This window comes from Oryctolagus cuniculus, chromosome 7 (assembly GCF_051225735.1).
Source record: "Oryctolagus cuniculus isolate XC-2025 breed Fujian yellow rabbit chromosome 7, ASM5122573v1, whole genome shotgun sequence".
In the NCBI taxonomy this organism is placed as follows: domain Eukaryota; kingdom Metazoa; phylum Chordata; class Mammalia; order Lagomorpha; family Leporidae; genus Oryctolagus; species Oryctolagus cuniculus.
This window is the reverse complement of record NC_142873.1, coordinates 43,271,224-43,297,067: the sequence shown is the minus strand read 5'-3', so window position 1 is coordinate 43,297,067 and position 25,844 is coordinate 43,271,224. Positions and strand designations below refer to the sequence as shown.

The following is a 25,844-nucleotide window of genomic DNA, read 5'->3' as shown; positions in this document are numbered from 1 at the left end:
CGGCCGGCACACCACGCTGATCCGAAGCCAGGAGCCAGGTGCTTCTCCTGGTCTCCCATGGGGTGCAGGGCCCAAGGACTTGGGCCATCCACCACTGCACTCCGGGGCCACAGCAGAGAGCTGGCCTGGAAGAGGGGCAACCGGGACAGAATCCGGCGCCCTGACCGGGACTAGAACCCGGTGTGCCGGCGCCGCAAGGTGGAGGATTAGCCTAGTGAGCCGCGGCGCCGGCCTCATATACACAGTTTTAAGAACATAATGACATCCCCTCATTCCATTTTTTTTTTTTTTTAATTTTTGCGACCTCTTCCTGTTCTTATAGCTCAGGAACATGGTAGGGGTAAAAACACACGAGGCCAGCGCCAGGGCATAGAAGGCTAAGCCTCCACCTGGGAAGTTGGCATCCCATATGGGCATCGGTTTGAGACCCGGCTGCTCCACTTCCGATCCAGCTCTCTGCTAATAGCCCTGGGGAAATCAGCAGAAGATGGCCCAAGCGCTTGGACCCCTGTACCCATGTGGGAGACCCAGAAGCTCCAGGCTCCTAACTTCCTCCTGGCCATTGTGGCCATTTGGGGAGTGAATCAGCGGATTCTCTCTCTCTCTGTCTCTCTATCTCTCTTTGTAACTCTGCCTTTCAAATAAAAAATAAATCTTTTTTTTTAAAAAGAAAGATAGATGCAGGATCAGACAGAACGGGCCCCTGGGCTAGCGAGGACCTTGGAGGAAACCTCCTAGGCAGCTGCTTCAGGTTTCCTACCTTAGGGGCCAGGGACACCCAGGAAACCCACTGTGGTGCTTCCGGGCCCTGCAAGCGCCAAGGCTGCGAGGACGGCTGTATCTACTACTGCGATACACGAACGCATCCTTTTGCCTGAAAAGGCCCCAGACTGGGCCAGAGTGGTCAGGATTCGCAGAGCAACAGGGCCCCGAGGTTTCCAGTCCCTTAGCCCAGACCTAACACCTGGAGAATGCCAGACCCCACAGTCCCTCCACCGCTAAGCAGGACACCTTCCCTCATCTGCCTGCTCCTCTCCTATCCGGCTCTCAGATCCCACAGAGTCCTACACTCTGTAGACTGAGGGAGGCAACCAAGGTCGGCTCTACAACACTTGGTGTCAAAGTCAGGGAAACACAGGCTCGCCCCTCGCCCTTGGGGGTTTTACTGAGCTGCGGGCACACAGCAGGGAAAGGCTTCTGCTAAGTGCTTCAGAAATGCAGCCCTCCCGCCTTGCTATTTTTAACCCCCCATGGTTTATATTCTTAGCTGCTGCGTGGGAGGGATGGGAAGGAGGGAAAGGGATGGAGGAGAGAGGCTGGTGTAAGGATGGGTACCCTCCACGCCCAGGGAGCAGGACTGCACGAAATGGGCCCCAAGGCCCGGGTGGCCACTGGCCACACCCATCACCCTTCACTTCCGTCCCTCACAGAGCCAAGGAGCTGCTGCTTTCTTGCCAGTGCAGGCAAATTCCGGAAAGAGCCGGGAACGTGTGCCCGGGCCCTCAACATGCTCCCTCTGCCCTGTTCTTTCCTCTGCACCTGCCCATCCTGCTCCAGGCTCGGTCCCCTCCCTCTTCTGGGCCTTTCCCTGGCCAGGCTCCCAAAGTGCCTGGTCTCTCCTCAGCCCTGAGACTCCAGCGCGGGGGAACCTGCAGCCCGATCTCACCCTCTGGTCTGAGAATCTGTCTTTTCCATTAAAACTGGTAGTTCTCTGGGCAGGCCAGGACCCGAGAAAGGCGTCTACAGTGCTAAGAAGCCCTAGTACAGTCCCTGAACTTAAACGCAGAATTCACACTTCTGCTGCACCGGACACTACGTTTTTCCCCGCAGCGAGCCAGCTCCTTGGCGTGGGCCACATGGAGCGGGGTCCTATGGGCTGGGTGGGACGCGGCTCCCACCCCTCCGCCCCTGCACTTGCGCCGCTCGGCCAGGCGGGCGCTGACCTTTGAAACGCCCCGTTGCCGTCTTCCAGAGCAGGCAGCCGTCGTGGATGAGCTTGCGCCGCAGAAGCTCCTCTCGGCCGAAGGGGCCCTTGCCAGGCACCGGGGCCTGGGCGCGGGGGTCCATGCGGTTGTAGATCTCCTGCAGCCGGGCCCCTTTCTCCAGCTCGTGCACATCCTGGTCCACGTTGGACAGCAGCTCCTTCACCAGCCCCAGCGCGGTCGTCAGGTCCTGGCGCTCCTCCTCCACTCCTGGCACCGGGGGTCGGCACAGCGGGCTTCATTCCAGCCCAATTCCCAGCGGGTCTTGAGCTCACCCCATGCCCCCAGCCCCAGTTCCCTGGGGTCATCCCAGGGAGCCCTCTCTCGCTGCCCCTCCCCCTCACCGTGGGCGTGCTGCAGGATGCGGCTGATGAGCACCGGGTACTTGGTGATGCGCTGAGTCACCAGTAGGATGCACTCCTGCACCCCATGCCGCTTTAGCACCGCAGAGCGGGTCACTTTCTGCAAGGAAGAGGCGGGGTTCAGGGCCATGGGGGCCAACCAGAGGAGTCCGCCGTGCCTGGGCACCCACAGGGCCCTGCCCTGTCACAGAGGGCTGCCTCAATGCCGAAGCCGACGGCGCCTGCGAGTGGACGGGCACACACGGGCTCGGACCCCGACTGCCCCCCCACACCTGGAGGGCTTCGCTCACCCGGATGAACTGCTGGAAGCGTTTGTCCCGGGCATACAGCTCCTTATAGAGCTTCAAGGCCTTGGTGTGGCGGCTGCAGAACTCCGAGTAGGTCTTCCGCATCTGCTCCGCGCTGGGGCCGGAGAACTGGACATCGGGGACAGACTGTGTCAGCACCCCCCACTCCCCCATGTCACACCCTCTCCCTTGGACCCACCTCCGGCCTCCTGCCACACGGGCCAGCTTCCCGCCTCGCCAGCTCGCCCCCGGACACCACGACCCCTTTCCCCAGCCCGTCCAGTTTGTCCACCCTGGCTACCCGTCCTTCCAGGAACTCGTCCCACCTGGTTGATGAGCAGGTCACCCAGGCGGTGGATGACGAAGTTGCGGGTGCTTCCAGGGCACAGGGCCTGGCGGCGGCGCTCCAGCAGCTGGCTGAGGAAGCGCGTGTGGATGTCGCTCAGCTCGTCCACGCAGGGGAACAGGCCCTGGACCACTCCGGGCTCCAGCTGCAGCTCTTCCAGCATCCCCGTGCGGAAGAGGCGGGTCATGATCTTCAGCGTCCTCACGTGGTGCAGCTCTGTCTGGATTAGCTCTGTGGGCACAACGGGACATCTGGCCTCCTCCGCCTGGCATGGCCACTGTGGGTGGGGTGCTGCAGGCTAATAGGGACCTCAGGGCACCCACAGGTCTTCAAGGCCCAGACCAGCTTAACATTCTGCATTACTAGGATCTTAGGTCATTCTCTAATAATCTTTTATCTGTAGTTATGCTTTGGCATTGCAAGCTGTAAGTTGTTTCAGAGCAAGGACCACGTTGTCTTCCACACGTCCGGCTTTCCCTAGCTCCGGGATAAGCACAGAACAAAGACTGCGGGCTGGCACTGTGGTGTTAACAGGTAATGGGTTAGGCTCCCATCTGCGATGCCGGCATCCCATATGGATGCCAGTTTAAGTCCCAGATGCTCCACTTCTGAACCAGGTCCCTGCTAATGTGCCTGGGAAAGCAGCAGAGGATGGCCCAAGTGCTTGGGCCCCAGCACCCACACTGAGAAAGCCAGAGGAAGCTGCTGGCTCCTGGCTTTGACCTGGCCCAGCCCTGGCCATCGTGGCCATTTGGGGAGTGAACCAGCAGGCAGAAGATTTCCCCCTTGCTATCTCTCCTCTTTGTAACTCTGCCTTTCAAATAAATAAAATAAATATTAAAAGACTGAGGAAGGAATTGGAGAAAGGACAAAGACAGGGCCTCGGAGACCGACAGCAACAGTGGTTGCACTGGGCTGCCAGGCAGCAGCACGGCGACCCGCAGGGAAAGAGGGGAAGGGCCTCGACAGGTGGTGGTGGGCAGAGAGGATGTGACGGGCAGGACCTGGTGAAGGCAGGGATGCGAGGGCGGACTTGGCTCACCATAGATGACATCCTGCTGCTTCATCACCTCCTTTTTGTGCTGCTGCAGGAAGCTGCCGTCCACGGCCAGGCTCCAGGAATCAGCTGCGAAGTCCTTCTCGTCCATCTCAAAGTCACTCATCAGCTCATTGTAGATCACCTCTGCACCTGGGCACGAGCCGGGGCAGCAACTCAGAGCCGAGTCCTCCTCCCGGGACCCCCTGCCAGGCTGCTTCCCAGCTGCCGCTCCTCGCCAACCCACCCACCTTCGTCAATGAGGGATTCCACCGACAGCGTCCGGTTCCGCACGTTGAGGGAGTCCGTGGACTGCGAGAGGATGCGGCGCAGCCCCAGGGGAGACTCATCGTTGAAATGGCTGAAGGAATTGGGGCTGTTGGCATCCCCCAGCACAGCCAGGATCCCAGAGGCAGCCTCCCCCCACCCCATGTCAAAGGACCGTTCCGCGCCCCCCACCTCAGGCTCCACTGCCGCGCTCTTGGCCCGCCTGGCTGCCCCGTTCCCAAGCAGGGGCTCACCCAGCAATATTGGTGGTGGACACGCTCTTGGCTAAGGACAGGGAGGTGCGGCCGCGGCGGGAGCCAAGGAGGGACTGCCGGAAGCTGTCCGAGGGGTAGATGGCAGAGCTGGGCCGCTCTCGGATGGTGGCTGGGGGTGCAGAGACCAAGAGGGCAAATGTTAACACTGGTGCCTTCGCAGGACACAGGCCTCCCAGCTTCCTCGGCTCTTGTCCAGGGGACGTGGTGGCAGCGGTGAGGACAAAGCCACCTTACTTCAATGCTCCCCAAGAACCTTGTCTTGTCTCTTTCTGGGAGCAAGCCCATGAGCAAAGTGAAGCTCAACAAGGGGCGGGGATTCGGCCAGTGGATGAGCAGGGTCTGGGGCTCGGCTCTTTTTGCCCTAGCACCTGGCTCCCCTGGAACAATGCTGTCTGAATCGAGCCATGACAGGTCGCCAATGCTGAGCACATCAGCAACAGCACAGGGGTGCGGCCGGGCTCAGGGGACTGGCCATCCCAAGCCTCAACCCCATTTGGGTCCTCCTGTCCAGGCTCTGAGCCAGAGGGTCTGGACTATCCCGTGTCCCTGCTCCCAGCTCCCCAAGGAGGAGAGCGGTGTTGTGCCTGTGAGTGACCTCAGGGGGGCAGCAGAGCCCACGGGCCGAGCAGCCTGGGGTCCGGGGTCTTCCTGGGGCCACTACTCACTCTTACTGCGGAGAGACACAGACTGCAAGGCAGTGTTGTTCTTCAGCAGGGCAGCTTTCTGTTGCTGCAAGACAGAGACACCAAGAACAGCCATCACCCACGGGTCGCCCCCACAGGCACGGGGAGGCACTGGCGCTGTGGCCCAGGGCTGCGGGGCTGCATTTGCAGCAGGTGCAGCAGGAGGCCTGGGGCTGAGGGTCTGGGCTGCCCATGGTGAGGACAGGGCTTGAGGCACACAGGGTAGGGATGAATGGAAGAGGGTACCGCACGCTCACTACCCTCTCCCCCAGCCCGCTGCCCTCCCCACCCTCTCACCTTCTGCTTGACCTTGGTACAGTTGGCGAGGGTGTCTTTACAGCGGTTGTGGATAGTCACATTGCAGGCTGGGAGGGTGGGTAGAGAGGGTGAAGGGAGGGTCGGGTGGTACAGGAGGGGACTCACCCCCACCCCAGCCCCTCTCCTCCCACCTCCCTCTTCCTGCCAGCAGGAAATGAAGTGAGAAGGGGTATGGATGTTTAGGGAAATTAAGCCAGCAGGAGGGGTGGTGTGAGGGGGGTCTAGAGAGAAGAGGTGCAAAGGTGGCTGGGACTGGTGGAGGGAAGAAAGGCCCCCCAAGGAACAGAAGACAGGGCAGCTGGGCCAGGGGCCAGGAGACCAGAGTGGGAAACACACATTCTCCCAGTACTGAGTGTTCCACCTGTGCCTAATCCTTTGGGAGAAATTCAATTATGCTCCTCTTCCAGTCACCTGCCAGCAGCAGCACTGGATTCGAACCAGACTCCCAAGGCCACACTCCTGCTGCCTCCCCACTCCCAGCATGCCTTGGACTCTGGGCCCAGGCACTTCTAAGGCTTGGGGGTCCAGCAGCAGAGTGGGGGCAGCCTGTGCCCTGCGCTGCCTTCTGCACCAACTCATCTGCCTTCTCTCTCCAGGCCCAGGGAGTCCTGTTCCCCCCAGCTAAGGCAAGCCCACAGCTCCCACATTCCATCTGCTTCTCCCCCATCCTCCCCGCCCCCAGCCCCAGGGAAGGAGAGGAGAGGAAAGGAGGAGGGGGCTGGGCCTGGGCACCCTTGGCCGGCCCTTTCCTTGCTGTCCGCTTCCCGCTTCCCAGAGGGGCCTTCAGCCCTTGGCCCTCCCGTTTCCCCTCCCCTGCCCAGCAACACCGGAAGCTCTGCTAACTCCTTCAGACAATACCCAGCACCGCGCTCACTTCCACAAATACAAGGCAAGCAGGGTGGGGCGGAGGGCACAGACAGAGGTGAGAGCTACAGCTCCCTGCCTCCCCGGCCCCTGCTCCCACCCCCAACACCTAGTGTCTCTGGATCGAACCTCCACTTTCCACCTGCTCTCAAAATAGCGCCGCCCGCCCTGTTCCCCTGGCAACAAGCTTCCGGATTGGGGACTCTGTCAGGTCTCTGGAGGGATGAGATGGGGTTCCCTCTTCATCCTCTTAACTAAACTGAGCGGCGAGGAAGCAGGGAGGCCTCATGGGTCGGCTCTCGGGGTTCCTTCCCCACGTCCCCACGTCCCCACGGGGGTTTACAGGTGAAGCCTCTGTCCTGCTCCCAGGCTGCCACTCACAATCCCTGCAGCAGCTCTGCCATAAAGCCAGGAGGTGCTGGGGGCGGGGCAGGCCAGGGCCTCCAGGGAAGGCAGGGGAAGGCAGGGATTCCGTGCTTACACTCCCCAATAGGGGGCTACCCTCAGACCGGACGTCTGGAGATAGGCAGTTCCGACTCCTGCCCCCTGCAGGCCGCCGTATTCCCCCTTCCCCCTAGAACCGTGAGACCCCAGGGGGCCTCATCCTGTCCTGTGCTGGAAACCACAGAGAACTGAGGCTCCGTGAGCAGCGAGGGGCAAGGCGACCCTGAAGTCTTGCCCAGAAGACGGGCAGCACCAGCTGGAAGGCTGCGCCCCCTGCACACACACACACACACACACACACACACACACGGCATTCCTGCTCCTTCCCCCACCAGTTCCCCTAACCCTCAGCAGCTGTTCAGGGAGCAAGGGGGATGCCCAGTGGGTGACAGCTGCGGGGGGGGGGGGGGCGGCAGGGCCTCGCCTCCCACATTCCCAGCTAGTCCTGCTTATGTCACATCCCACCAGCCACCCCCCTCCCCGTGGGAGCAAAGGGAGCAAGGGGGCCCGGCTGCGGCTGCGGCTCCAAGAGGAGAGCGGCCCTGGCGGACCAAGGCAAAAAGGACAGGCGGGAAGATCGGGGTCACAGGGCACCGCGTCTGAGCGATACTCGGGGTCCGAACAACTCACTCGGGCAGATGAGGGCCTCCTTGGCTGTGATGCTCTTGTTACAGGCATAGCACATGGTCATGCCCGACACGGAGATGGTGGTGAAGAGGTGCCCATTGGTGTAGCGGGCATCCTTGGCTTCCTTCATCTTCTCCTTCTCCCGGGTCTGCAGGAGGGTTGAGAGAGAGAGAGAGAGAGAGAGAGAGAGAGAGGTAGGATGTAAGGCTGGAAGGTGCCGAGAAAGACAGGCAATGGCGAGGAAGAAACGCCTGCCCCGGACGGCACCAGTTCCTAAAGCAGAACCCTCCGCAGGGCTACACGCAGCCGTCCAGGAGTGGCCAGGCCAGGCTCCGGGAGGCCTGCCCCTGGGCCCCGGACCCACCTGGCCCCTGCGGCTGGGCTGCCTCCTGTTGCCGCTCATCTCCCTGGCTTAGGTCTCGGCGTCCTCACTCCACCTCCCAGCCCCAGCTCTGCTCGCCCCCGAGCTGCTGTACTCTCTCCTCCCGTGCCGGGGGAAGATGCGCAGAGAGGAAGGGAGAGCAGGCGAAGCGGAGGGTGCCAGCTCACCAGCGCTTTCCAATCTACGGGAGTTAGCTCCTCTCATAACCATGACAACCGGTGTTGGAGCCGCTGTCTCTGTGGCTGTCACGGGAGGGGGGGGTAGGAATGGGCGGGCAGGAGGGCCCCTAGCAGACTGGCTGAAGAGGGTACAATGCCCCCATTGCCACCTCCAGCCCAGAGGTCAGGCTCCCAGACCCTAACTCTTCCCTCAACACGCAGCCAAGGAGGAGGCTGCGTGCCCCCCGATGACCTGCAGGCAGCAAGGCCTGGTTTCCCTGGGTTACCCCTCCCCTGGGCATCCTAAGGGAGTAAGCTTGGCCAGTTGCTCCGGACACCGGACAGAAAAATCTCTCTTGCAGTCTAACTTTTACTCCTCCCCTACCTCCCTCCAGAGACAGAACCTGGGACCGCTGGCTTCTTCACAGCCAATCTCTGTCACCCCAGAAAGTCCCTTCTCACATCCCTCCACCTCTCTCCCAGCCCTAGTGAAGGGCTGTCCCCATCTCAGCTCTCCAGTCTCCCACTACCCAAGGGCCCCGCGGGCCAAGGCCTTGTCCCTGACCTCCCGAGCTTCCCCAAAGCCAGCCCAGGTCTCTGGGCCTCCCCTCCACTCCTGCAGGCCAGGAGCAGAGGCCCCGAAAGACCACTGGCTCTGAGGCTTCCCGACCTGCCTCTCCACTAGCAGTGAGGAGGTGGGGGAGGGGAAGGGCCACCCAGGGCCTGGTGCTTAGTGCAGAAAAGGGAAGTGCTGAGGGGCTGAGTCAACAGTGCAGGGGCCACAGGGCACTGCGGTGCCCTCGGGCCTCAGAGCTTCCTGCTGGCCCTGGTGCCTTCTCTCCTGCCCCTGCTCAGAAGTTCCAGGTTTGCAGCCTTCACCTCTCCCCACCCAGGAACCCTCCCCACCCCCACCCCCATCCCCATTCTTTCCTCTGCTTCTGCTCATCCCGCTCCTCCTTCCTCCTCTTCCTCCTGCCTGGTCTCCGGCTAGGTCCTCCCTTCTCATCTGGGGGAAGCCCCCACCTCTGCTCCCTGCCCCCTCCCCGCACCGGCACCTCAGGCATGCACCCCCTGTCTGCCTCTCACCCCTAGCACCCGGTCCTCTGGGTCAGGATCACCCCCAAGCCCTCTCTTTGGTGGAACCTCCATCTGTCTGGTTCTAAATGGCAGCTCTTTCGTTGACTGAATGTCTTCAGAGGGTCCCGTTCACCTCTAAATAACAACAGTGGCCGGCCCTGCGGCTCACTAGGCTAATCCTCCACCTAGTGGCGCCGGCACACCGGGTTCTAGTTCCGGTCAGGGTGCCGGATTCTGTCCCGGTTGCCCCTCTTCCAGGCCAGCTCTCTGCTGTGGCCAGGGAGTGCAGTGGAGGATGGCCCAAGTCCTTGGGCCCTGCACCCCATGGGAAACCAGGAGAAGCACCTGGCTCCTGCCTTCGGATCAGCGCGGTGCACCGGCCGCAGCGCGCCAGCTGTGGCGGCCATTGGAGGGTGAACCAACGGCAAAGGAAGACCTTTCTCTCTGTCTCTCTCTCTTAAAAAAAAAAAAAAAAAAAAAAACACACACACACACACACACACACACACACAAAAACACAACGGTACAGCATCTCCACCAGCAAGTGCGCTGATTTCTTCCCGCTCCCATGCACTCTCCTTTCTCCCTGCTCTCCCACCCTTCCTGGCCTTCTGACACAACTCCAAAGTGGAAGCACTTGTTAACCTTGAAGTAAAAGCAGGCAGACAAGCACGCTTGAAAACAGTCTGAAAAACGCCACCGCGCCTGGCGCGGGATCCCTGCAGCACTGTCCACACCTGCCCTCCGCCCCCTGGGAGCACTCACCTGCCCGGCCAGCTTGGACGGGAGTGGCAAAAGTGGGGAGAGGGCTGAAGCAGCCAGAGAAAGGGGTCCTCAGTGGCCTGGCCCCTCCCCGGCATCGAGGCCCTCTGGGTGGCCCAGGTGTGCTGCGCACTGCCTTCTGGGACCTCCTGGCACTCACCCTCTCTGGAAGCGACCCCTTCTCTAGGTGGGCCAGCAGCGGGCAGCAGCCACAGCGGCAGCACATCCCAGCAGGGGCGCGGCCAGCAGCAGGCAGCCCTGGCACAGCCTAGCACTATTGTCTCAGAGGTGGCCTGTGTCTGCCCCAGGCCTCACCAGGGGTGCCTGCTCCAGCCACGAGGGAGCGGGCCAGGCCCGCTCTTTTCTAGGTGTTCTGAAGGTCACCACATAGGTCTCTCGTGGACCCCGTCCCCAGCAGAGCCTTCCCCTCCAGGCCCCAATCTGTCAGCCAAAACAACCTGACACAGGGCATGGCTGGTCACTCCACAACCCACAGCCCCCACCCCCCACCCCCCAGCACCCAGAGACCCTTCCTTCGGGGTTCAGCCCTCTGCAGTCTGGCATCAACTCATTCTGCCTTTTTTCACAGACCCCTGGGATGACTTTCTCGCTCATAGCCTTCAGATAAAGAACATTAAAGCAGTGAACACAGCACCTGGTATACAACAGGCACTTAATAAGTGTTTGTCAATGAAGGAAAGGAAGCAAGCAAGGAAGGATGGATGGATAAACGCCAAGTCACAGGATCTGAGCAGCACCCGTCCCTGCTCTGCAACCTCTTCCTTGCTGTTACAGGTCCTGCAGGCTGCTCTCTCCTTCCTCCTCCCCCCCCCCCCCCCCGAGCTGAGCTTAGACCATGAGGGTTTCCTTGGAAGGTCCAAAGACAAACCTTCCTCCCACTATCTCAGCCACACTGGGGAGAGAAAGATGGACCAATGGCAGGAGGCCCCGCGGCTGACCGCTGCAAAGCTCACAGGCAGGCAGTGTCCCCCTCTGCTCTCCATCTCCTACCGCAGGCTGGAAGACAAACACAGTGACACACATGAAGGCCAAGGCGATGCCAAAGCCTGCACTTCGGCTTCCTGTGCTCCCCAGCAGGCGACAGGGCCTGGCAGAGCCTACCGAGGCAAGCCACAGTGTCTCCAAACAAGGCCCGAGCTGTCAGCTGCCCCTGCCCCAACCACGTGGCACTCAGACCCGCCTCGGCACCAGCTGCAACGGGCAGCAGCCCCTACCCCAAGTGGGGGGGGCGCTCTGTCCAGACCCCTGTCTGTTTGAGGTCTGCAGGGTTGCACTGTGGGGTGAGCCATTTGCGACACTGGCCGTGAAGCGCACTTAGTCATGGGGTTGAGCTGCAGAGCTGGGAAATGAGGAAGGAGAGGGTTCCAGGCCATGGGACCGAGATAGTGACTGGGATGACCCCAGCCTGCCTGGGTGCCTTTATGAAATTTCAGGGACAGGATGAAGACAAGAGGCCGCAGGGAAGGCGGCCAAATGGAACCACTAACACCCCAGCCAGAAACAACACAGAAAGACATCAGTCAACACACAAAGGCACTTAATACATGCCTGCTTAATGAACGAAGATGAGACACTGGGCAGAGGCGGCGGGCATGGCAGTGAGGCAGAAGAGGGGTGCGAAGGGCTGTAGGGAAAGAATCAGGCTAGAGACCCTGAGACACAAGCATCCTGGACCCTAGCCTGCCCCCCACCCGGCCACACCTGTCGGGCCAGGAGAGAGAGACACGCAGAGAGAGGCAGAGGGGAGCGATGCAAACAGACGGGCGTTTGTGCAAATGAACAATGGCTGTGCCAGGACTCCCTGCCCTCCTGGCACAGGGCAGGCCGGCTGAGTTGGGAGGGGGGCAGCTGCTGCCTGCAGCCCCACCCCCACCCTCCCCAAGGAGACATAAACAAACCCAGAAGGGTCCAGCCGGTTCCTCTAAGCTGCTTCTCTTCCAGAGAATGCAACCGAGAACAGAACAACCTCCCCGTGTCCAGAGAGCATGAGACCCCTGCTTCGGTGGTGACTACCATACAAAACCATACCCCAGAGCAGGACGGTACAGCCGCGGGGGAGGGGGCAGGGTCAGGCGCACACACACACCCCCTCCAACTCACAGGTAACACGCACACGAGATTCACACATGCAGATCTGCCCCCTCCAGAATCCAGGGTCACTGTTCCAGTGCCACAGGGGCTGAGACCAGACCCCTCTTCCTCCCAGTCTGCTCCTGGGGGCAGGTCTCCCTCCAGCACCATCCAACCCCTGCAGGCACTCGGTGACTTCCCCAAGCTTTCGGCTCCCTTCCCCCACCTCCATACGTGCTTCTCCCCTCCCCCCAGCTCTTTCCCTAACCTCCACGACCCCTAGATTTTTTTTCCGATGCCCCCCCTCCCAAAGACCCGCAGTTCTTCCACTCTCCTCCCCAGTGGTCAGCTCCCCGGTGGGCTCCCCCAGCCCTACCTCCCGCCACCCTGCTGGTCCCGCACACAAAGCCAGCCACCTCTCCGTTACTCAGAACAAAGAAATGGGCCCTTCCGCGCTCCCCAGTCCACCTGCCCTCCACGCACTCTGCAGCCCGGATCCCGGGGATTCCAGGACCCCAGCCTCTGCAGCCGGCCCCGGATCGCTGACCTCTTTGTTCTGAGGGGCACGGAAGGTTAGGGTTTGGGAAAGGAAAAGAGGTTGGGGGGGAGGTTGAAGAGAGCAATGGGACCTGCGGGGTTTGGGGCCCGTGGAGGTAGGAAGTAGAGCAGAGAGGATTGCGGGGGTGGAGGGCTGAAGAATAGAACTGGAGCGAAAAGCAAAGGCGGCCCTGGAGGGGGCTCTGCAGGAAGCGCCTCTGAGGGAGGCAAGGAGGCAGGGGCAGGGTGCGGTGGATTCCTCCCCCAGTGAGGAGGTCCCAGGAAGCCAGGTAAGGAGTCCGGGCAGGGGATGAGGCCCCCCAGGCAGCAGGGGAGACCACCTCCCCCCCCACTCCCGTTTCCAGCGGCCCTCCACTTCCCACCACAGTATAAAAAGAAAGGAGACAGCTGGTGCACTGGGGGAGGGGGAAGCGGGGACCCAGGGTGTGCTGGCTAGGAACCAACTCCCCCTTCTGTAACCACAGCTTTCCGGAGGTGGCCCTCCCCTTCCGACCAGCCCAAACCGACAACCGCCAGCCTCCTGTGGCCTCTGTGCCCCTTCAGCCCCCCACTCCCCAGCCCAGAGCCCCCAACTCCCTCCTCCCCTTCGGATGGCCCCAGAATACAAAGGAGAGCCAGGCTTCTGGGTTCCGGCCCCCCCCACTACCAAAACCCAAAACAAACCCCAAAAAAACAGGGCAAGAGGACTCAGGTATCTGGCCTCCCAGGTCCCCCAAGAATGAAAAAGAGGACCCCCATTAGCCACCTTCCCAGAATCTCTCTCTACTCCCAGGTCTACACCAGGTCTGCCTACCCCCCCCCAAATTCCCCACGGCTTTCCTTTTTAGGGTGGAACCAAATTTCCGTAGTTTCAAAAAAACCTCTCCCGCCCCCCTTGGCTCTCCTCCAGGGTCTCAGCACAAACGGTTGAAAAAATAAACAGACTTTTGGAGCTGGGGCCTGGCCTGGCCAGGCTGTGAAGCAAGGGCCTGTCTGCCACCCCACTGCCCTACCACGCTTCAGCCACCTCACCCTGGCCTGTTTGTCTTAGGCCCACACCAATCCCTCCTTGCTTTTCCGGCCGCTAGTTTGCAATCCCAACCCCCCTTCCCCCAAGGAAGCCTTACAGGCTGCCTCCAGGGCCCTCTACCCCCTGGCCCTCCCCAGCCAGGAACCTCTCCCAACTTAGTAACCTCCAGACAGGTAGCCTGGCCAGGAGCGCCAAGGCAGGTGGGGGCAGGAGTCTCCACCACCCTGGAGGGCTCCCAGGAGGGTGCTGGGCTGTCTGGAGCTGGTGAGCAGCCTAGGCTGAGCACCAGGGCAGGGCGCCGGGTCTGTGGGAGGCCAGAGATTAAACCAGCTCTGGGCTGGGTCCTGGCCTCTCTGATAATGGGGACAGTGTGGGTGCTCCGGGGAGCCGGGAGGCGCTGTGTGGCCGCACCATCTTCCTCCCAGCTCATCGTTCATCATTTCCCTGGGAGCTGGGGGGTAGAGAGGTCAGGGCATTGGGGGAATGGGCCCGGGTACAAACGCGGGGATCCGGGCTACTTGGAAAGGATAACCAAGAGGCCACCACAGGGTGTGCGCAGATAATTGCACACCAGACTCACGAGATGACAGGCGCAGGCCGCCCCCACCCCACCAGGAGATAAGAGAGTTAAGAGAGCTGGGGAGGCGGAGGGGGAGACGCGCCCAAGGGTTTCGGGTTGTTTCAGGTTAGAACAAGGCGCATGGAAAGCTGGCGCGGCAGACGGGGCTGCGGACCCCGTGCTCCCGGCTCGGCGGCGCTCGGGATGGAGGAGAGGCTCCAGCGACACAAAGACCTCTGCTCCTTCACCTGAGGGTGAGAGGACGGCGGCCGCCGCTCGGCCGTTCTGACCCCGGCCACCCGCCCACCCAGGGGGAGAATTGAATCACAGCTGGAAAGTCCATTTGCGAGGAGAGGAGGAGCTGACTTTTGTCTCGAGCGGTGGCGGCGGCGGCGGTGGCGGTGGTGGAGGTGGGAGGGAGCCGGGAAAGCACCCCCGCCGCCGGATGGCGGGGACAAAGGGGGACCGGGCTAGCCAGCGGCAGGGGACGGGGTGGGGTGGGGGGACGCGTCGCCGAGCGCGACCCGGCGGACTCGGGCCGAGAGGGGGTGCGGAAAGCCTCCCAGCCCCCACCCCGGCGCGCACGCCTCCCTCTTCCCGCTCCGTGCCTTACCCGAGCAACTTTCTTTCGCGAGGCCCCGTTCCCGTCCCGGCGGATCGGAGGCGCCCGAGCCCCAGTCCGCCCTCGCCGGGATCGCCGCGCTGCCGGAGGCGCGGGTCGCGTCTCCGGCTCAGCTCCTCCAACCCCCTCCCCACTCCCTCCGGCCCCACCCACCCGTCCCGCCGCTACTCTCCCCGTCCGCCGCTCCGCCCGGTTTTGGCGCCCAGGAAGCGGGCGGGGAGACTGGGGTGCGCGCAGACGCCGGGGGTCGGGGAGGGAAGAAGAGGGGGCGCCCCGAGGGCCGTGGAGGAAGGGAGAGGGGTCTGCGGAGCCCACCTTGCTCGCCAGCTCTTTGCTCCGCTCAATCCGCGCCCGCGTAAGGGATTCGATCCGAGACATAATCCGATGGGGCGGAGGGGAGGACGCGGCGCGGACCCAGGCGTCCAGCTATTGTGGGGGAGGCGGGGGGAGGGGTCCGGCCCGCACGCGTCGGTCTCGGGGACAGGAAGTCTGACTCCCCTCGCCCGGCACCCAGCGCCAGTTCCTCAAACCCTTGTCTCCTCCCCCGCCCGAGCTCAGGAAGGGGGAGGCGGAGCGCAGGGAGGGCGGGTGCCGGCGCGCGGGACGGGGCGCCCGGGCCGTGCTGGGGCAGCTTGAAGTACTGGGGTGTCCCTGGACAGGTTTGAGGGGCCCCTCTGCCTATTTCCGCGCCAGCGCCTGGGGGCGCCCTCCAGCCCCAGACGCCGCCCGTTAGCTCTGCTTTTCCTAAAACCCACCGGTGTCCAGCCCCGAAGCCAGGTCTGGCTCTCCCCCGCGGCCTCCCAGCTACCGCCGAACCTCTGGCTTCAAAGCCCTGCGGCCGGAGGAGTGCATCCGCCCCCAGCTCTCCAGGGAACCAGGGGACCAGTTCCTTCCTGGCCATGGGGCCCGTCGGAGCAAGCCAGAGCGGATAGACCCCTTTTACGACTTGGGGCCGGGGCGGCGACAGGGAGGGGAAATCAAAGGGGAAGGAGAGGCTGGGTGTCCGGCAGGCTGGAAAACGGCAGTGCCCAGGAGGTCCAAGAAGGCCGAGGCCAGGCTTCCTCCAAGCCCGCTGGGGCCTCCCTGACCACACTGCTCATCCTAGCTCTGTGTCTGCCTGCTGCTTTGCGGGCCGCTGGCGGCACTCGCCACCTTCATTGAAGGCTAGGAAGCTGAGGCACCCCGGTCCCCGCTGTTGCAAGTGGAGCAGGAAGCAGACTAGAGGGCAGGGGCGGTGAGGGCACGGGCGGTCTCCGCACAGGCAGGGGGCAGCACGGGCATCCTGAACCGACCTCCAGTCTGCCCACTCCCTCACATTGCAACGCCCTTCTGCGACCCAGGGTATGCCGGATGCACAGACAGCCTGGAACAGAGCCTTCTAAGTGGGCAGGGGTCTTCCTTCCCCAAAGGTGTGGGGGAGGGGAGGCTGCCGGGGCAGCGGCCACAGGCAGCAGCCCCCTGACCCAGTTCAGCTGGCAGCGCCCGGCTGCAGGTTTCGAGCCCAACTCAGCACTCTTGAAGGTGCCAATTTTAGCCTCTGCCACTATTTTGGGCTGCACTGCCTCACCACTGGCTGAGCGGGTTGGGCTCTGCACCCCCCACACTGCTGCTCTGGCTTCCCCTTCTGCCTAGCAACTCTTTCTCCAGCTCCTCCTTCACCCTTTTTCCCTCGTTCAGGATCCTTACATAGCCAAGACCAGAAAAAAGGGAGAGGAACTAAATCACGCGCAGGCCAGGTGGGATGAAAAACAGAAGCAGGACGGACTTTCCCAGCAACCAGGCTGCTTGCTGCAGTCTTGCACCTGCGGGGGAGACTCATGGAAGGCCCCAGGAACTCCCCAACACCAGCAGTGCGGAGGCCCCAGAATTCTAGACTGCACCTCCCGGCAGTGGGCGGCCGAGGTTGAGGAAGGAATGCACTAAATTTAAAAACAGACAGCCTGAGGCCAGAAGCCCTGCCCCGTCCCCAGGGCTCCGCCCACTAGGGGCCCAGAGCCTCCCGGTGGGCTGGGACCTCGGCTGCCATCCCAGGCCCAGGGCCAGCTAAGGATAGACTCTTAAAGGGCCAAACTTCAGCCTGGATACCCGATGGACGAGGAACGCAGGGTTTTGGGAGAGATAATTCAGCCCACAATCTCAACCTAGCAGGTCTCTATAGAAGAAGAGGCCCTGACCTCTAAGCTCTTTCTGTCTCCCGCCTCTAGCTGCAGGCTGCCTCCTATGCCACCTGCCACTTGTCACCTCACCCCTCACCCTGTGCCCTCTTCTTCCTCTTGGGGGTGAGCAGCCAGGCAGGGGAGGCTGTTCCACCTTCAAGAACACTTGCACTGACTGTGCCAGGCCTGCAGCTTGATCAGTTTCCATTTCTGGATCCAGCTGTGAACCCCCTTCCTTTCTCCTTGACATCCATGACCCCATTTTCCCTAAACCCCTTCACTCTCACTCCTATCCAGTGATATCTTCCAGATTTTCAGAAACTGTGGTGCTTTGGGGTATTTTTTTCCCCATATACAGAAATAATTTCTATCAGAATCTGAAAGTAGCCGCCCCCTTGTGCAGCCCCTCTGACTTCCTGCAATGCGCCTCTCCCACTTCAGGCAGAGCCGCCAGGTCCCTGGGCCCAGGTGCTCGACTGTCCAGGAGGCCGCTTGTTTTCCTTCTTATTTTCCTGGACCCTGTGTATTCCTTCTGGGAGGGTGTGGTGAATAGCACCGCCTCCAAAGGCCGGCCTGCAGAAGCCCCAGGGAAGAAGGGCGGGGAAGGAGGGGAGAGGCTGCTGAAAGAGGCAGAGGCAACTCAAATGCAGCTCCAGGGTGTGCACCACAGATCCACTTCTTACCGGCTGTGGGATCTTGGCCGAGTAAACTTGGCCGCTAGGTTATCTAGTCTGTAACACGGAGATTAAAACCCTCCTCTGTGCCAGGGTAGTTATAAGAATTAACTGAGGTGACCTCTGGGAGAACGTTTGGTCCAGCGTGCAATGCTAATCAAGTAGAAAGGAATGAGCCACTCACTTCCTTCTCTCCCAGCAGCACCAGCTGGCTCCCTCCCCTCCCCTGGCCCCACCCCCTGCTGTTTACCTGCTGGTGGCCCCCCTGCTGCGCAGAGCTGAGGAGGGGAGAGATTACCTCCAGGCAGGCACACTCAGCACTCAGTGGAGAGGGAGGAAGGAAGATGACCAGGAGACCACAGGCCATCGAGATCGATCGGAGGCAGTGAGGCCCGGGGTGGGGGAGGCCAGGCTGAGGGTCCCGGTCCCAGCTTCAAAGTGCCTGCCCACATTCTCCTTGCTTGGCCAGGTTGCTCTACTCCCCCGGGACTCCCAGGCTGAGGGTGGGCCCTGGGATCTGGATGGCCCCTGGGCGGTACTGGCTTCCTCGTAGCGTCATCTCACCCCCAGACCCCCCTACCCTGAGCCAGGAGAACATGTGGGGAAATGCCACTGCACCCCAAGCAGACTCCTGCTGCCCCGTGGGAGGGAGACTCCTGGGCCCTGCCGCGGGGGAGCCCCATGCCCCAGGCATTCCTCTCCACCACCCAGCCCCCCCAAGAAATCAGCCCTGCCTGAGAGGCTGGCCTGGCGGGGGCACTTGTCTGGGGTCCCTCAGTGTCCCGAGGGTAGGGAGGTACACGGATCCTGGGGGAGGCCACGGGAGGAAATGGAGGGGTGGTGGTGGTGTGGGGGATCCGCTGTCGGTAACTGAACAAAGTGGAGATGCCCTCTCCCAGCGCCTGGCCAGCTCCTGGCTTCACCAGAGCCCACACACCTTGGCCTCCTCCGGGGATGCAGGCGGCACAGCCACCCGGAGGCTGCGCTCCCCTAATCGCAGGCTCTCCTGCCTTCCACTCTGCCCAAGGTTTAATTTCACCTCCTTCAGCTGCTGCTCCCACCCATCAAATTATGAGTGTACAAAGCGCTTTGCCGACCCTATGACTCTACCAAGAGGTAAAAACGATGGCTGTGATGAGGATCATCATTCGCCAATGGCTAAGCTCTCCTCGGCCCACCTCTTAGCCCTGTGCGGCCTCCAGAGATGGAGGCTTGGGTGGTGCCTCAGCTCCCAAGGCCGCTGGCCCTGTTCCCCATGCAGCTGCCCACAGCTTGTACTAAGCTGGAGGTGAGGCGGAAAGCAGAGGAGAGGCGATTTGCTAGGATAGCGAGGGGGAGTGGGCTCTCACCATGGCCCTGAGTCTCTAACAGGGGAGGCAGGGAAATGGGGAGGGCAGCAAATCCCAGGCCTCCTGTCTCCCCCCCAGCCCCGCCCCGGCAGACTCTTACCTTGGTCTTTCCCGTCATGCCCAGGAGGAAGCTGAAGGTGCGACGCAGGGAGGAGCCTGCCCAGGTGCCCGAGCCCCCTTCCAGCTGGCTACAGCTGCCGAGAGAAAAGAAGAGGTGAGGCTGCACAAGAAGGAAGAGGTGCTCCCAGAGAGACAGAGAGACCCTGGCCAGCAGAGAGCAGGCTGGAGGGGGGAGGAAGGACTGGGAGACACACAGCCCCTTGCCCTGACCTCCTGCCCTGGGCCTTCCTGGAGGTGGGCTCTAGGGTTTCCCAGGCCCCTCTATTTATAAGGCAAACGCCAGGCTCCACCCAGATGCCTGCAGGCTCCCCCTTCCTACCTAATCCAGGCTCCAGACGGGAGCGCCCAATCTCCTCTCTCTTGCTGCTCCCCACCGGAAGTGGGATGGAGTAGGGGCTCTCCAGGGGGGCATTTTCCCCTCTCAGAACAACAGCCTTGTGTACGACCATCACTGCTGTTTGGAAAGGGCCTCTGGGCCTCGGGCCAATAAGGACTGAATTTCCTGGGATTTCATCAGCCCCATCCCATGAGCTAATCCGAAAGCCAGAGCCAGGAGGATGTGTCAGCTAGAGAATTTCAGGACCACAAATCAGAGCCCCATATCTTAAAGGGCCCATGACTTGCTCTGGCCGCCACGGTCTTAGTAGGCTGACCCACCCTAATCGGGCTTCGGCCACAGCAGCCAAATAAACAGGTGCTGATTTCCCATGCTTATTTACATGGACCGATACCAGACTGGCGCCCTCAAGCCCTGCCCTGGAAGATCGTCCAGCAGCCCACTGCCTGCCCACTTTTATGTCATTGACAACAGCAGGCAACTCCCTCTCTTTGACTGCACTGACACTCTGGGATCCGGCTGCTCCTTTTCTTCCTCTCATTTTTTCCTCCATCCCATGGGGCTACCAGGAACCTGGTGAGCTCTCCCTCAAGCAAAGAGAATGGGGTGAACTCTAGGCAGCTCAGGCGGAAGGGTCTTTGGAGCCCTTTGATCAGAAGTGTAAAGGGGACCAATGTTTCAGGAGGCAGAGAGACCCCTGGAACTGCAAACGTCAGGGCCCAGACTCAGCGCTCCTCCCCCAGTAGGCCTTGAGTCCCCAGACTCACCGTTGGCTGAGGTCAGTGGCAGAGAACCGAGATAAATTCCCTGCCAACACAAAAGGAGACGTGAAGTGCCCAGCTAGAGCCAGACAAAGGCGCCCAGGGCTGCCTCCCCACCCCCTCCACCTGGATCAGGTTCCCAAGCTGCAGGTGCCTGTGACGCCATTCCTGAGGGCGGGCACGGGGAGCCCCGAGGGAGGGCGGGGTCTGAGTGGAGCAGAACTGGAGAACTTAGGAAGCCGGGAGCAGAGCTCCGGGGTTGTCTAGGGAAAGGGGGCTGCAGGCCCCACGTTTCAGTTCTGTTTCTGGGGAACAGGAAGGGCAGGGCTTCTGTACTGAGCTCCCGGGCGCTCCGTGCTCAGTGCCGCATCCCACGGCAGGAACCTGTGGAGAGCCCCGCTCCGTCCCGTGTCCTCCTTCACTGGGGCGGAGAGTCTCAGAGGGCCCAGGTCCCAAATCAGATCTAGGGGCTCTGGGGCGTCTAAGCCCTAGGCAGCGGGCTCTCGGGGGTGGTAAGGAGCAGACAGGGGAAGGGGCCACCTCTTTACCCCACCATGTACTCACTAGCTGCATTGGGGCAGTCCAAGAGGCTATTGATGCCACTCATGGATACAGACTTGGAAAGCATGCCGCTGGTCGTGTGGTCCAAAGAGCCCTCAGATGGATGACAGGAGCCCTGGCCCTGGAATCAAGTCAGGGGTCTTCACCTAAAGGCCAGGCCTCGCCTGCCCTCAGGCCTTCATCCTGCCTGGCCACCTCCATGTCTCCTGTGGCATATTCCACTTGAGATAGCTGGGAAAGTATCTCGGCTATTTAGCATTCATTACTGTGCTGCCCTTCAAGCCCCTCTTAATAAGCTATCTTAAGAGAAAAGATTTTACATTGAATGGCTACGGGATGACAAACTCAGTCAGGCAGGTCATGAAAAAGAATGAAGCAGGCTGTGTTCAAGAAAACAGAGAGGCCAGCGCTGAGGCTCACTAGGCTAATCCTCCACCTAGCGGCGCCGGCACACCGGGTTCTAGTCCCGGCCGGGATGCCGGATTCTGTCCCGGTTGCCCCTCTTCCAGGCCAGCTCTCTGCTGTGGCCAGGGAGTGCAGTGGAGGATGGCCCAAGTGCTTGGGCCCTGCACCCCATGGGAGACCAGGAGAAGTACCTGGCTCCTGCCATCAGATCAGCGCGGTGCGCTGGCCGCAGCGCGCTGGCCGCGGCGGCCATTGGAGGATGAACCAACGGCAAAAAGGAAGACCTTTCTCTCTGTCTTTCTCTCTCACTGTCCACTCTGCCTGTCAAAAATAAAAAAATAAAATAAAAATAAAAATAAAAGAAAACAGAGAAGGACCGGCACTGTGGCCTAGTGGGTAAAGCCACTTCCTGCATTGCCGGCATCCCCTATGGGCATTGGTCCACTTCTGATCCAGCTCTCTGCTGTGGCCTGGGAAAGCAGTGGAAGATGGCCCAAGTCCTTGGGTCCCTGCACCCACGTGGGAGACCCAGAAGAAGCTCCTGGCTCCTGGCTTTGGTCTGGCCCAGCTCTGACCATCATGGCCAATTGGGGAGTGAACCACTGAATGAAAGACCTCTCTCTTTCTCTGCCTCTCTGTAATTCTGCCTTTCAAATAAATAAATAAATCTTGAAAAAGAAAGAAAACAGGGAATAAAAATGTTCATAGACTGTGCTCAACCTTTATAAAATGACTTTTTCTCTGGGGCCAGGATTGTGGTGTGATGGGTTAAGCCACCACCTGCAATGGGTGCTGGTTCAAGTCCCAGCTGCTCCACTTCCCATCCAGCTCCCTGCTAATGTGCCTGGGAAAGCAGCAGAAAATTATGCAAGTGCTTGGGCCCCTGCACCCACATGCTGAGATAAAGCTCTTGGCTCCTGGGTTTGGCGTGGCCCAATCCTATCCATTGTGGCCATTCGGGGAGGAACCAGCAGATGGAAGATCTCTCTCTCTCTCTCTCTCTCTCTCTCTCTCCCTCCTCTCTATAACTCTGCCTTTCAAATAAATAAAATAAAATAAAAAAATAATGACTTTTTTCAAGCCCACACAGAGCATTAGAAAAATTGGCCAGGGGCCAGTGGTGTGGCACGGTGGGATAAGCCGATGCCTGCAGTGCCAGCATCCCATATGGGCACCTGCTTGAATTCCAGCTGCTCCACTTCAGATCCAGCTCCTTGCTAACACACCTGGGAAAGCAGCAGAAGATGACCCAAGTGCCTGGGCCCCTGCACCCATGTGGGAGGGCCAGATGCAGTTCCAGGCTCTTGGCTTTGGCCTGACCCAGCTCTGGCCATCGCGGGCATTTGGGGAGTGAACCAGCTGATGGAAGATCTCTCTCTCTCTCTCTCTCTCTCCCTCTCTGGCTTTGTAACTCTGATTTTCAAATAAATAAATAAATATTTCAGAAAAAAAAAAAAAAGAAAATTGGCCACATACAGCAGGTCAAGTCACTCTTTGGGACCCCTTTATCCCGTATGAGAATGTGAGTGTGTGGCCCAGGTGCTCCACTTCCGATCCAGCTTCCAGCTAATGCTCCTGGGAAGGCAGCAGATGATGGTACAAGTGCTTGGCTCCCTGCACCCATGTGGGAGGACCAGGAGGAGTTCCTGGCTCCTGCCTTCCTAACAGCTCTGGCTGTTACAGCCATCTGGAGAATGAACCAGTAGATGGAAGATCCCTCTTTTGGTCTCTCCCTAACAGTCTTTCAAATAAATAAAAAAATCTTTAAGAAGACAGGCAGGCAGACAGAGAGTAGGCATCTGTACTAGAGAGAGGGTAATGAATCGGGAGGGACCCAGGCAGCTTCTGGGTTTGGTGATCTGTGTCTTTTTTACCTGAGATAGTTACAGGCGTGTTTGCTTTGTAATCATTCATTACACTGTACAGTTATGTTTCCTGTTTCTTTCTTTTTAAAGATTTATTTACTTGAAAGAGTTACAGAGAGGCAAAGGGAGAGAGAGAGAGAGAGAGAGAGAGAGAGAAAGAGAAAGTCTTCCATCGGCTAGTTCACTCCCCAAATGGCTACAACAGCCAGAGCTGAGCTGATCCAAAGCCAGGAGCCAGCAGTATCTCCTGGGTTTCTCATGTGGGTGCAAGGGCCCAAGGACTTGGGCCATCTTCCACTGCTTTCACAGCCTATATCAGAGAGCTGGATCAGAAGTGGAGCAGCCAGGACTCAAACCAGTGCCCATATGGGATGCCGGCACTGCAGGAAGTGGCTCTACCACAGCACTGGCCCTTGTGTTTTCCTCTTTTAAAGATTTCTTTAAATGTATTTATTTGAAAGGCAGAGAAACAGACATCTTCCACCTGCTGGTTCACTCTCCAAACGACTGCAAAAGCCAGGTCTCAGCCTGATCAAAGCTGGGGGCCAGGAACTCCAACCTGGTCTCCCATATGGGTGGCAGGGGCCCAAGTTCTGGGGCCATTTATCTTCCATTCATCTCTCAGGGTCATTAGCGGGAAGCTGCCAGGATTTGAACCAGCACTCTAATATGGGATGTCAGTGTCACAAGTGGCAACTCGACCCATTATGACACAACCCCAGCCATGAGCTTTCTGTTCTCTTAAAAAATTTATTTATTTTCATTTTATTTGAAAGGCAGAGAGACAGACAGACAGACAGATCTTCCAGGTGTTGATTCACTTCTCAAAAGCCTGCAATAAGGCCGGTGCCGCGGCTCACTAGGCTAATCCTCCGCCTTGCGGCGCCGGCACACCGGGTTCTAGTCCCGGTCGGGGCACCGGATTCTGTCCCGGTTGCCCCTCTTCCAGGCCAGCCCTCTGCTGTGGCCAGGGAGTGCAGTGGAGGATGGCCCAGGTGCTTGGGCCCTGCACCCCATGGGAGACCAGGAAAAGCACCTGGCTCCTGGCTCCTGGCTCCTGCCATCGGATCAGCGCGGTGTGCCGGCCACGGCAGCCATTGGAGTGTGAACCAACGGGAAAGGAAGACCTTTCTCTCTCTCACTGTCCACCACTCTGCCTGTCCAAAAAAAAAAAAAAAAAAAAAGAAAGAAAGAAAAAAAAAAAGCCTGCAATAGCAGGGGCTGGGCCAAGCAGAAGCCAGGGGCTGGGAGCTCCATCCAGGTCTCCCACATGAGTGGCAGGGGCCCAGGTATTTGAACCATCACCTGCTGTCTCCTGGGGTGTGCGTCAGCAGGAAGCTGGACGTGCAGATCCAGGACCTGAACCTCGGCCTTCTGATACGGGGCACACGCATCCCAACCAGGGGCTGCACAGTTGTGCCAAACGCTGCCCTCAAACGATGTATAAGTTAAAAAAGAAGAAGAAAAGAAAAAAAAAGAAGAAGAATAAAAGCAAAAAGTCTGTAGGTTTATGTTTAAAAGAATTTACTTATTATTTTTCTTTATTTGAGTGGCAGGGCGCGCTCCCATCTGTAGGTTCAATTACCACCTGCTCACAACAGCAGACAGAAGCCAGGATCTAGGAACTCAGTCTGGGTCTCCCTCATGGATAGAAGGAACCCAGCTAATCCAGTCATCACCTACTGCCTCCTGAGGTGCACATTAGCAGGAAGCTGGAGTCCAAAGCAGAGCTGGGATTTGAACTCAGGTCTGCTGATGTGGGTTGTGGGCATCTCTACCACTAACCCAAACACCTGCCCTCGACTCACAGATCTGAAAGTAACTTCCTACATAAAGATACTGGTCAAAAAGGAAATCATAATGGAAATGTAAAGATATTTTATACCTGGACAATCAAGAAAATACTAGAGGAAAAAAATGTGAGATTTGACCAATGTGGTATGGCAAGGGCAATTTGTAGCCTTAAAATGCTGCTATTAAAAAAGTTTTAAAGCTGGACATTAATGAGTTATGCCAGCTTTAAAAGTTAGAAAAGAATGGAACAAACCCAAAGAAAACAGAAGGAAGTGTATGATAAAGATAAAAGGAGGAATCACTGACACAGTAAACAAAGATAAAATACAGGGAGCAAGAAAGATGGGAGTTTGTTTTTTAGGAACAGGAAAATAAAATCCTCTGATAAGAGTGATAAAGAAAGACAAGTCACAAATAAAGTGACAATGAAAAAACCACAGAAATACCAATGATTAAAACCAGAAGAGAATGTTACCTACAACCTCTTGCAATTTTGAAAGCACAAACAAAATGGACCCATTTTTACCCTCCCCCCAAGAATACACACACACCCACACACAGATAACTTACCAAAAATGAATCAAGAAGAAATTGAAAGTCTGAAAGGTCCTATTAAAGAAATGGAATCAGCAGTTAATCATCCTATAAACAAAACAAAATGAAAACACCAGGCCAAACAGCTTTTATAGGCAAGGGACAGCTCTTTCCTGGACAGACAGCTGAAATCTTACACAAATTTCTCCAAAGAATAGAAAACAAAAACTCTCCAGCTCTTTCTATAAACCAAATGTGATCTCGATTCTAAAGCTATGCACAGGCAGTATGACACGGAAAATTAATTATGGGCCAACCTCTCATGAACATAAGTGTAAAACTCTCCAGCAAAACACCAGCTAACTAGAGTAGATTTTAAATGGCCACAAACCACAGCTCCTCCCCTTAAGGAGGAGTCTCTTTGCTCACTTGTGAATCTGCGCTGGCCCGTGACTTACTGTGATGAATCAAATGTGGCAGAAGAGGCATTGGATGATGTTTTGGGGCCTAAGCCTCGAGCAGCCTTAAAGCTTCCACCGTCACTCACTGGAATGCGACTTCCATCTGAACGAGCCTCCG

The 25,844-nt window shown here is 59.1% G+C and overlaps 1 protein-coding gene and 1 long non-coding RNA gene across 25 annotated transcripts in view; one reads left to right on the top strand and one right to left on the bottom strand.

The window, feature by feature from the left end:
* Nucleotides 1-25,844, bottom strand: part of ARHGEF2 (Rho/Rac guanine nucleotide exchange factor 2) — a 52,215-nt gene that overhangs the window by 8,235 nt on the left and 18,136 nt on the right. For 5 of the 20 annotated variants that reach the window (XR_016210573.1, XM_017345801.4, XM_017345803.4 and 2 more), the window contains 14 exons: nt 25,302-25,340; nt 20,671-20,788; nt 20,113-20,152; nt 18,989-19,082; nt 7,495-7,639; nt 5,536-5,603; nt 5,221-5,284; nt 4,535-4,664; nt 4,265-4,374; nt 4,020-4,166; nt 2,958-3,208; nt 2,635-2,760; nt 2,327-2,444; nt 1,944-2,192 (listed from right to left, as the gene is read on the bottom strand). Coding sequence is in view for 19 of the 20 variants with exons in the window: in XM_017345801.4 (XP_017201290.1) it covers nt 1,944-2,192; nt 2,327-2,444; nt 2,635-2,760; nt 2,958-3,208; nt 4,020-4,166; nt 4,265-4,374; nt 4,535-4,664; nt 5,221-5,284; nt 5,536-5,603; nt 7,495-7,639; nt 18,989-19,082; nt 20,113-20,152; nt 20,671-20,788; nt 25,302-25,340 (1,699 nt within the window). In the remaining variant the exon portion in view is untranslated. Of the gene's footprint in view, nt 1-1,943; nt 2,193-2,326; nt 2,445-2,634; nt 2,761-2,957; nt 3,209-4,019; nt 4,167-4,264; nt 4,375-4,534; nt 4,665-5,220; nt 5,285-5,535; nt 5,604-7,494; nt 7,640-7,855; nt 8,011-9,873; nt 10,014-10,759; nt 10,784-14,700; nt 14,840-15,024; nt 15,250-18,988; nt 19,083-19,218; nt 19,273-19,327; nt 19,474-20,112; nt 20,153-20,670; nt 20,789-25,301; nt 25,341-25,844 lie in introns of those variants that run through there. The other 15 variants (XM_002715396.6, XM_017345808.4, XM_017345809.4 and 12 more) reach the window with 15 other exon arrangements.
* On the top strand, nt 14,212-22,536 carry LOC138850534 (uncharacterized). 5 transcript variants are annotated; one of them, XR_016210583.1, is made up of 4 exons: nt 17,879-18,008; nt 18,567-18,655; nt 19,013-19,102; nt 22,263-22,536. It is a non-coding gene; the product is annotated as an uncharacterized LOC138850534 (long non-coding RNA). The 5 variants fall into 5 exon arrangements; XR_016210586.1 differs by lacking the exons at nt 17,879-18,008; nt 18,567-18,655 and adding an exon at nt 14,212-14,341; XR_016210587.1 differs by lacking the exons at nt 17,879-18,008; nt 18,567-18,655; nt 22,263-22,536 and adding exons at nt 14,212-14,341; nt 21,529-21,771.